Source organism: Mus pahari, chromosome 16 (genome assembly GCF_900095145.1).
Source record: "Mus pahari chromosome 16, PAHARI_EIJ_v1.1, whole genome shotgun sequence".
In the NCBI taxonomy this organism is placed as follows: Eukaryota; Metazoa; Chordata; class Mammalia; order Rodentia; family Muridae; genus Mus; species Mus pahari.
Window position 1 is genome coordinate 39,956,148 of NC_034605.1, and position 11,056 is coordinate 39,967,203.

At 45.4% G+C, this 11,056-nt stretch overlaps 1 protein-coding gene across 1 annotated transcript in view; it reads right to left on the minus strand.

Moving 5' to 3' along the window:
- The window catches only part of F13a1 (coagulation factor XIII A chain), a 171,529-nt gene that overhangs the window by 29,982 nt on the left and 130,491 nt on the right, over positions 1 to 11,056 (minus strand). The window contains exons 11-12 of the mRNA XM_021215683.2: positions 10,435 to 10,588; positions 2,776 to 3,063 (exon numbers count right to left, since the gene is read on the minus strand). Coding sequence (XP_021071342.1) covers positions 2,776 to 3,063; positions 10,435 to 10,588 — 442 coding nt within the window. The remainder of the gene's footprint in view (positions 1 to 2,775; positions 3,064 to 10,434; positions 10,589 to 11,056) is intronic.

The following is an 11,056-nucleotide window of genomic DNA, read 5'->3' on the forward strand; positions in this document are numbered from 1 at the left end:
GGTGCAGTCGTATGAGTGGAGATCAGAGGATAAGTTACAGGAGTTTGTTCTCTTTTTCCACCATGTGGAGGATGGAACTCGGGTGGCCAGACGTGGTGGCAGGAAATAAAGCCCAAGTTTGTATGAGGGGTGATATTTATATGAGTTAAGCCCATCATTTTTCATTGGCTGCTTTTGTTCCTGTTTGAATCCGGTTCTGTTATTGTACCCAAAGGACAGAGGCTTGGAAATTTATAAAGAAAAGAGATTTTGTTTAATATTAGTGGTTGGAGCATCCAAACAGCATGGTGCTGGCATAAAAGGAAGGGAACTGGCCATGTGCACAAGGGGCCCTGCTTGCAAAACAGCCCTGCTGTATAATAAGCTGCTTTCCCAGGAATTGACTCACTTCGCAGACCAGTACCAACCCCTCCAAGGTCTATTAGGATCACATATCCTAGTTATCTTCCACAAGGCTTGGCCTCTTAAAGGCCCTGCCTTCTCCTATCATCAATTTTCACACAGAGGACCATGCCAAGTCAAACAAGAATGGTTTTTCATCATTTGTGTTTCACTGAGCATTAGATATCCTATGATACCAATGGGATTCTTCTGGCTCGGATAACCTCTGTCAGGTCTCTCTGTTCCACACCACCCAATTAGAGAGATAATTTTTTCATTTTGTGGTTGCAATGCCTGCAAGGCCAACATGTCTCTCCTTCTTAGTCTGTTCTGGATTTTCCTATTACACATATAATCAAATGATGCACTTGCTAGCTTGCTTGGTTCTTTATTGTCTGCTTCCTCTATAAGACCAGAAACTCTGCAAAGATGTGCCCTCCCCTGTGTCCAGCATATTTTAGAACCTGGATGCTCCAGTTTGCTTTCTGTTGCTGTGTTAAAATACCATGGACAAAAATAACATAGGGAGGAAAGGGAAATTTGGCCACAGTGGAGAGAAGACAGGGATGGAGCTCAAGGTAGGATCCTAGAGGCAGGGAAAGAGGAAGCAGAGACCAAGGAGAAGTGCTGCTTACTGGCTTCCTTCCTCTGCTTGTGAGCCAACTTTCTTATACAATCCAGGACTAGCTCCATGGGCTGGGCTCTCCTCTATTAATTAGCTACCAAGAAAATGCCCCACAGACATGCGTGCAGGCCAAACTGATGTAAACAATTCCTTTGCCGAGGTTTCCTCTTTCCAGGTATGCCGATCAAGATTAGCCACGATACAGGCCTGGCTGGGAATGGGCTAACAATTCCGTAGTGTGGGTGACATTGCTCCCATATACAAATGAGGAGTGAGAGCCCAGATCACATAGGCAACCTGCCCAGGGACACACATCTAGAGGTGAGGTGATACAGTCATGCCTTATATTTAGGCTTATCTAATTCCCAGAATCAATGTGCTTGTCTGTTCAGAGGAAGCACTGGGAGCTGTTTCCCCTTCAGTCCTTCATGCAGACTACTCTTTTTGGTGAGAAGCCTTTCCTATCCCTTGGAATTAAAAAGAAAAATAAAAAAGCCAAATCTAGTTTCCAAAGAAAATGCCATGGTGATTTCTCGATTGCTAGCTGCATCACCCAAGTTAGAAATACTCGCCTTTTTCAATTTAGTTTTCTTGGAATCTGAATTTATAGGAAGAGTTTTTCATTTTCTCTGGTTCTGCTGGGGCCAGGGAGCTCAGGAACAAGAGATGTGTGACTGGCTCGTTGGTGGGGTGGGGCCTGCTTGCTTGTCTCTGCTTTAGGAACAGTATTGCTTCTATATCCCCTTTCTTCTTCTTCTTTTTTTATTTCAGTACCACATGTTGGGTCCAGAGACACAGTGCCCCAAATTGTCAACTGCTTTCTAGTTTTGACTCAGCTCTCTTCCTATATTTATCCATGTTAATTTTTTTGGTGCCCAACTTAGGCCTGAATATTGAGTCCACCTAATATACTCAGAAAAAAAAATGAAACCGGTCAAAATTGCAGTCCCCAATGCATCCTGCAGCATGCCAGTCCTGTTTCAAGCATCCCAAATTCATTGCTTCTGGCAATGAAAGGCTCAGGCATTTGTATGGGAGGTGGGGAGAATGAACAGGAAAGAGACCCTACTAGGGATAGCCCTGAGGAAAATTTTGAGATGGCACCTAATATCTCTTAGGCTTTCTCTTCCAGTGGTCATCCACTGGATTAGACTGGACAGTTATAAAAAGAGTAGCTTTGGGGGGGGGGAGGAACTGGGCGTGGCTCAATGTATCAAGCCCTTGCCACACAACATAGGACTAGAGTCTAGATCTTCAGCACACATGTTAGAGCTTGTCAGCCATGGTGATTAACTGCAACTGCAAGTAGAGATGGGATCCCCAGTGCAAACTAGGTAAATAGTCTAGGTAGAGTGGGTGAGCTTAGGGTTTAGTGGGAGACTCTGCCTTAATATACACGTTACAGAGATATATACAAGATACAGAAGATGCCTGAGGTGGATATAGCCTGTGTGGCAAGTTCAGATCTCAATGCAGGTTCTGTTTCAGGAGGTCCGGTGGGGCCTAAGGCTTGAGATGTTGGCGCTGTGGGTTCATAGAACACGTTCTAAATATCAAGAGATGACTTTCCATTAAATTCCCCAACTCTAGGCTTAGAAGATTTCAACATTCATTTCTGTTCAGGAGCCACAAAGATAAGAGGAGTGGGTGTTTTCTAGAACCGCCCCTGACACTGAGATCTGGCGAGAACCAGAGTATTGACAGGATTAACAGTGAGACACAGAACCAGGCGACAAGTCCTGGAGAGACCCGCACTTTAGGTAGCTTACAGGAAAAGGGATCCAGCGTCTCTTCAAAGGACTCCTTCTTGAACTCTTTCTTGGAGACCCCAGTGTAGAAGGTGACGTTGCCGGAAAGATAGGCCAAGATGGTGTACAGATTGGAGCTATTGTTCTGGAAGGTGATAGTCACTTTGAAGTCCTTTCCCAGCACAGCATTTTCCACATCGAAGTTCATGGTCACATCAGACCTCGATTTGACCACGCCTTCAGTGTTGAGGCTCTTCTTGGCTCCATACATCAGAGCAGTTTCAAGGGCCAGTCTCTCTTCTTCTTGGCCTAGGAGAGACCAACAGATAATGAAAGGGGGGAAGGGACTGTCCCCCGTGGGGGAGACACTGACCAGAAATGCACTCGGTGCTACCCTGGCTGACTGATGGCCTCTGAAAGCCAGTCACCCTCTCCCTCACAGAAAGGTAGGGATAACCACTATCACTGGGTTAGGTTCTACAAAACCAAGTTCCCAGATAGGCAGTGGCCAGCCAGGCCGTCAGGATACTTGATGTCCAGGCAGAGTACATCTGTTTGGAAGGCTACTCAGGGGTTTGCACCAGTGGGTCAATCTCTTGGGTCGTTATTTCTGGGCCTGGCAAGTGCTAAATTACTTCCCTTTCTGAGTCCCTGTCAGGAAGTTAGGATTAGGGTCTTCTAAGCAAAGACTTAGGAGATAGTGGCCACTTGATATGCCACTTCCTGTCATGGATGTTCTTACTGGCTATGGGCCTTTCTGTACATTCAGTGTGTTTCCTATTTAAATTCTTCCATTTTCTCTTTCTTGAGATGACTTTCGGGCTGGGATGGGTCCTTCTATGTCCTTCTACACCTCTGCAGTGCCCATGAACCTCAAAAGTGCACTACTTCAAGGTACTGAGCTCTGGTCAACTGTTAATCTTACCCTTCCAAAGAACTCATAGGTTCGACTCATGGAAGAAGCCTGATTCAACCTGTTGAAGGTCAGCAGCTTTCCTGCGCTCACAAAGGTACTGAGCCCGACAACTTTGTTAGCTCAAAATCTTCCAGTTGCCCCTCACTGAGCACAAGGAATTGAGGCACCACTGTTGGAATGCCGCTCTGCCCTAATTCAGTATGAAGCTTAGGTATGGTTTGAGCAAAATGTTTTATGGTAAGTTTCTGGAGGGATGGTGGGGATAGAGAGGCAAGAGAGGGAAAGGTCTCCTCTAGGGAGAAAGAAGGAGAGATAGTGGAGAAGGAAAGGGAGGAAGAGAAGACAGCATGGCGGTATGCACCTGTAATCTTTGCACTTGGGAGTCCAAGGCAGGAAGATAGTTCAAGGACGGCCTGCGATACTTAGTGAGATTCTGCCTCAGAAACCAAGGGATGGGAATACGGCTCAGTGGATGAACACTTGTTAGCATGAACAAGGTACCATTCCATACACAGGTTTCCAAACACACACACACACACACACACACACACACACACAGAGAGAGAGAGAGAGAGAGAGAGAGAGAGAGAGAGAGAGAGAGAGAGAGAGAGAAATGAGCAAGAGAGAGAGGTGGCAGAGACACAGAACATACCAACACTGAGAAAGGAAGATAGAGACATACACACACAGAGGAAAATGGGATGAGCATAGGAGGAAGCATGAAACAGGGACCTAAGTGTGGCCTCCGGTGGGACTGCACTCAGACCCTGACTACCTGACAAGCCGTAGAATAGCGGTGCCTCCAAAGTTGGGATAAAGTACTTGGCTGCAGGGGCAGGCTGTTGGAAGTGCAAAAGATGGACTGCCCTTCTCTTTTCCATCCTAAGCATCTCACTCCATAGGTGGAGGACAGAGATGAAAAGATGGAGGCAAAAATTCTTTGGCTTATGAAAGCTAGGTATGAGAATGGCTGGGTGTGGGAAAATCATTTTAAGATAAGAATGTTGGCTTTTCTAATCATGCTAATTTAAAGATGTTATCTTCTACTATACTAAAAATTAAATCAGATAATGAATAAGTGAATTCAATAATGGTGAGGAGGGTAATGGATGCTATAAACTATCACTAAATGCTAATTACATGGCAGGCCATGGGATGTGTGCTTGCTTGCAAGGGCTCTGCTAAGCCTCCTAGCAACCACAGGCTAGGCACTATGAATACCACCAGTGATATAAGGGTATGTACATTACAGGGCTCTGTGTGTGTGTGTGTGTGTGTGTGTGTGTGTGTGTGTGTGTGTGTGTGTGTGTGTGTGCGCGCGCGCGTGCGCGCGCGCGCGCATGTTATAAACTTCTCTGTCGAGACTGCAAGAACATGCCAGAAACAATAGGTCTAGAACCAGAATTGGCTCGGCATATGTTAATGAGGCCAATGGACGAAGACAGGAAGGGAAGGAAGGAGGGAGAGCCCAGCCTGGAAAGTTCAGAAAACTACTTTATAGCAGCGATCAACTGGCAAACAGGTCCGTGAGAAGGAGAGCATTAACAATTATCACTTTGGATGAAGGCCAAGTATGCATTTAGCCGAAGCGCAGGAAGTCAGCCCATTGGAGCAGCAAACCAAGAACCAGAGAGGGGGGCTGCCTAGGGAGAGAGAAGCTGGGTTGGCCCAGCTGTGGGAGAGGGGCAAAGTGAGGCTTGTGCTCTGAGCAACCTGAGAAGCTGCTCTGACTGCGCAAACTCCGTCTTCTTCCTGTCCTGTGAATGGTGCAGTTGCTGGCAGCCCACTCCAGGCAGGAGAGAATGACAGTTTGTCAGGGCCTGAGAAAATTGTCCCTGCTTTGCAGCAGTTATAACGAGTGCTCTGGTGTCCCAGCACCAGTAGAAAGTTAACTAGAGCCAGACCTTGCTTTCTGAGATGCCTTTGCGTTTTGTAAGAGCAGGGTCAACATTACCTTCCTGGACACTACGGCGTCGTTAACTAGTCCTTTCGTGTTGGAGGAAGCATCCTCTCCTTGTCCTGGCCGTATTCTCAATGCCCTCTCCTCTGGGGTTCTCATTACTCTGAGAACGCAGCCCCAGACCCCAGTCCTCACACCAATGAATTTCTAGTTTTCTTTCCTTTTCCTCAGAACAGTACTTGCCCTGCGCTATGTCACCTTCCTCTGGAGACACAGACTCCAGGGCAGGGATGCCATCTGTCTTGCCACCTTTGTATCACTAGGACTGAGTCCTTGCAGGCACTGGGGATCTGGAGGAAGGAGGCTTGCAGGTATGCTAATTTCAGCATAGGGCAGAATGTTTGTCGCTAGCACTGCTGTGGAGTATACTCAGCTTAGCTGACCCATGAGAACACAGCCCTGTGGCTACCCCTTTGGAGTCCTGGGGACAGACATTGGGCTAGGCACCACTCAGAAAGAGTCCTTCACTCACAGGTATAGAGGGTTAAGTGAAGAGCTATCATAATATAGATGTGTAGATCACCGGTGCTGGGATAGACATTATCGTGTGGAACCTGGAGACATGAGACATGAAACACCCTTAGACTGTCTGGGTGGCACAGGACCTATTTTTTTCAGCACAGTGGGTAAAGACAAGGAGGCAAGAGCCTCGCTACCCAGGGACTGTGGCAGCTGCTTATCTGGCTGCTGTATGTGCCAGCTGTGAATGATCAGGCAGTAGAGCAAGAAGACCAAAAATCAGATAGTGAGGCTGTCTGGGTTATTCCTGGATCATTCTGAAGGCACCAGGAAGACGGTAGGCTATTTTCTCTGCTTTGATGGGTTCAGGCTTACATGTCACAGAGTAGCACTTTGTGGAAAGAAAGGTTTACACTGAAGAGGGGGTTGTAAGCTTGGCTAATTTTCTGGGCAAAACCAGAGTCTGAAATACTCTGAGCAGTATGGTAGCAATGTCAGCATGACTATTAGAAGGTGAAACTAACTCACACTGGACCTGTATCATGCACCATTCTCTGTGCTCAGGTTTTCTACACAGGGTGCTGTTTTAGTCCTCCTAGCAAGGCTATGGAACCAGGGAGAAGCAGTGGACTTGAAGGCTGCTTCAGATTGGGCAAGTTGAGGATTTGCTACCTAATTCTGGATGCATAGTGGTTGTCATCACTGGGGTAGAGGCGAAGAATGAGAGGGCAGGGCAGGGGAGTGGAAAGGAGGAAGAGGGAGTACTTTGGGACAATTCAGCTTCAAGTTTTTGTGTCACACATAAGGCCTGGGGTGAGATAATGATTTGAGAGTGGTCACTACATCTGGGAGAGTCAACCACAGTTATCCAGGAAGAACCTAAATTTGGTAGGCATGGAAGGTAGCCAGAATCAAGGAGAATTTGGAGGGGAGTGGAGGAAGGTAAGCCTAGTGAGTGTTGCAGTAAATACAACAGGGCTTAGGTGCGGTGGAGAGAGGAGAGAGAGAGGTCTGTTATAGAAAGAAGAGAAGGATGTTAAGATAGGGCCAAACATCATCAGGAAGTTAGGTAACCAGGATGGTCCCTGTAGACACTGATCCCACATGATGCTGTGCAGTTAAGAGAGGCTTCAAGGGTGTTCTGTTTGCAGACAGGGTCCAGAGGAGAGGAAGGAACAGACTAGACATAATTCTTCACCCCATTTTCCAGGTCTCTCAAGATGTCGGATGGCAGACAAGGAAGAGAACACAGAACAGGCCTGTGTACTAAGTGATACAATGTTGCAAATGGTTTCGTCAGGAGAAATCATCTGAATATAGGAGATGGCTAAGTGCTAAGAGAGAGAGAGAGAGAGAGAGAGAGAGAGAGAGAGAGAGAGAGAGAGAGAGAGAGAGAGAGAGAGAGAGAGAGAGAGCAATAGCGGAACAATGGATGGAGTGAAGAGGGAATGCATCCAGATGCCATCAGGAAAGAGGACATACTGACTCAGCATTTTCAGAATTCTAGTTTTCAAAGCTTTAACATTTCTTAATCTTATATTTTGAAAAAAAGTTAAAACTGATACAAGTTTTAGCTGAAGTGAAAAATAATCTCTCCATAATTTACCCATTTGTCAGTCCATCCCTGCATTTTGTATAATTCCTTTTCTGTCCTCATTCATCTCCACATTTTAATGTCCACCCTTGGTATATATAGATTCAGAGAAGTTATAAAAGATGCACTCTGCGACCCAGAGGGGCAAATCCATAGCCAGGAGCAGTTACTGCTGGCATTTATTGTATATATGGAGCAGACATCAATAATCAATCCCTTTCCCCATTACATGCCGAAGGAGTCCCCCGAGTTTCAGAATAGCACTCCACTAGGCTATTTGCTCGGTTAGAATGTGATGTAGGTGTGTCATTCATGATCAAGAAATGAGTTTTCCAATCAGGATCAAATCTTAGCCCAGAAGGTGGTCTCAATGTCACTCACAACTAATCACGTGCATTAGGAGTTCTAGTTGGTTCAAAGCACCTATCACTCTAGCCCCGAGGCTCACCTTCTTGCTAAGGAGTAGGACCGTGGACCTTAGTAGCCTTCCTCATGGTGAGCTGAACAACGTGTCTTAACATTTGTATGTCACAGGCCAAACCCCCATCTTCTCTTTCACAGGTGTGTATCTTCTTCTCTTAATGACTTATCCTGCCCCATTCCTATTTAGCCTCAATGGTCATCTCTGGGGCTGACAGTTAATGGTAGCTGGGCTCTGCTACATGCTTTTGTCTCTTTCTAGCATCACTCACTGCGGCCCCTTCCTAGCATCTGATCCCAAGGCTAGCACTGCTCACAGGGATGGAGAGCTCACCTCTCACCCACCACTCATTCACTACAATCTAGCAGTAGAAAAGAACAGCAGTTCATACCACCACTCTGCATCACCCATTTTTTTTTTCCCCCAAAGAACTCTTTCCTCAAATTCTCATTTATTCTTTGGATAGGAGTTTTGGTGCTGGGACTCAAACAAGGCAAATGCTCGCCTACTGAGTCCAGACTCAAGGTTTCAGCCACACTGAATACAGTAGGTGTAATTCAGTATGTTGAATAAGTGGATACATCATGATCTCATAGCATTAAGGGGGCCAGTTTATCAGAATGGGACCAACTGAATTGTTCCGTCCATTCTGCTCAGACATCAACATGGTACAGACACAGTTTGTGTCTTGAATATTGTGAGCATTTTAGAGCCCTTTCTGGTTGGGTCTCCTCTGCACCTGGGTCATCTGTCACCCTGTGTCATACCTCCCTTCTGGCATGACAAGAACTGTACTCTGCTTTCCTCCACAGGAAGCACACAGCAGGCATGTGGTGCCCCTAGCCCTATGCAGGATGAGTGTGCTGCAGGGTTAAAAGCAGGCTGTTGAGTGGCTGCTGTGGACCCAGCTAGTTTCTTCCCCATCCTCCAAGGAGGTTCCTTTTGCTTTCCAAATTGATTTCTTCGCATCTCTGTAAGAGGAGGCATCACTCGCTTGGTTTTATTGTGTTTATATCATTTTTAACTTTCTTTCTAGAGAAAAGTCAAAACACCAAGGAGGGAGAGACATTCTTCTTTTGTGTGTTTCTATTGTGCAAGGCATGATTACCAAACGCAGAGAGACTGAACCATTTCAGAAAAAACATGTAACATTCACGAGTTCAGATGACAAAAATTCCAAACTTCAACGCTGCACACCCATGGAGGTTTAGCAGGTTTTGTCTTTATAATGCAAATCACCTTTGTAAATAAGAGCAAGGAGGCGGTCTAAAACATTTAAAACAAGCCAAGTACGCGCATTAGCACTTCAGGAATGACAATGAATATTTAGTATATGCTAATTAGTCATAATTTTTACTCATTCACTAAAATAAATGCCACTCTTTAAGAATCTCTGGAGGAGAACCATTTCCAAAAGGTACTGTGTCTTTCTGCTAGCTACCTCACCTGGCTGGCAGTGGGTGCTCTAAGCTAGAGGGGGATTGAGGTCTACATTACCCTAAACCACTAGATCTGTTTCATATTTCCGATCTTTGACTATAGTTCTGCTTCCTGAAACCCCATTCTGATTTATTTAAATGAGGTCCTCCCCACTCTTCATTTCTTTGGGCTCTTTTGATGGCACCCAGTGTGTTTCCCTGTTCCACAGCCTTCTCTTAAAACGATGGTACTTTTTGTGTGGGAACAGAGACTGTGTCCTGTTGACTGTTAAGATTGTGGGGACAGTACTGTTTTAGATGTGATTGAACATGATGCTACCACTTGAAAAGTAATCTACAATAAAAGTTACCAGCCCCTCACCACAACATTAGTTTGTAATTGAAACTAGCTTTCAATGTAATTGTCTTAAATTAGTAAGATTGCACTATCTTAACAATACATCCAATCTATCAGACGATTTCCATGACAACTCAGTGGAACAATGTGCTAAAAATAATCCATAAAGCACTCAGCAAATGTGAGGTAGTTTCTTACATTCTTACATTTCTATTATTTAACTAAGTTGATATAATGCATGCAGAGAGTGTGTTCTAATGGGATTACTTAAAAGTTAAGGCTCACATAAGCAAGAACACATTCTAGATAGGCTATTGAAATAGAACTAGAAACAAACTCACTTCCCAAGCCATGGGAAAAGAAATTTTGCTCAAAACAAGCAAGCACGGTAATGAAGAACTGTGGGTGTCTGCTGCTTGTGAGAGTTTATGTTTCTGCCCTTAATGTCAGATGCTGCGGATGCCAGAGCATCCGCTGGAACGTATTTCATCTTGACAGTGAAAAAGTACTAAGTGGATTTGGGGGAAAAAACCACTTTGGCTGTAGCAAATTACCTTCTTGAAATTTGTAAGTGTCCGTGATATCCTGCATGCCATCTCCTCCAATTTGCTTGGTCACGATTAGCTTCCCGATATGGGTGGCATCGACGGCTTCCACCACATGAGTGCCATCTTGCTTAGCTGTGATGTAAACAAGATCACTGTTGACCTGGAAACAGGAGAGAAGAGCATTAGCCATCGCCAAATGTTTTTGTTTCTAATTGCAGTATTTACGATCACTCAAACATGTAATTACCATGGATGCTCAGCAGTGGGTGAACAGGTAAACAAAGGTGGCACACACAGACAAGGATGCTATTTAGCCATACAATGCATAAAACCCTATCATTTGTAGCAGTGCAGGCCCTGCTGGAAGGCATAACGCTAAGTGAAATAAGCCAGATTTGGAAAGGCAAATACTACACATTCTCACTGTCTTAGTCAGGGTTTCTATTCCTGCACAAACATCATGACCATGAAGCAAGTTGGGGAGGAAAGGGTTTATTCGGCTTACATTTCCATACTGCTGTTAATCACCAAGGGATGCAGGACTGGAACTCAAGCAGGTCAGAAAGCAGGAGCTGATGCAGAAGCCATGGAGGGATGTTCTTTACTGGCTTGCTTCCTCTGGCTTGCT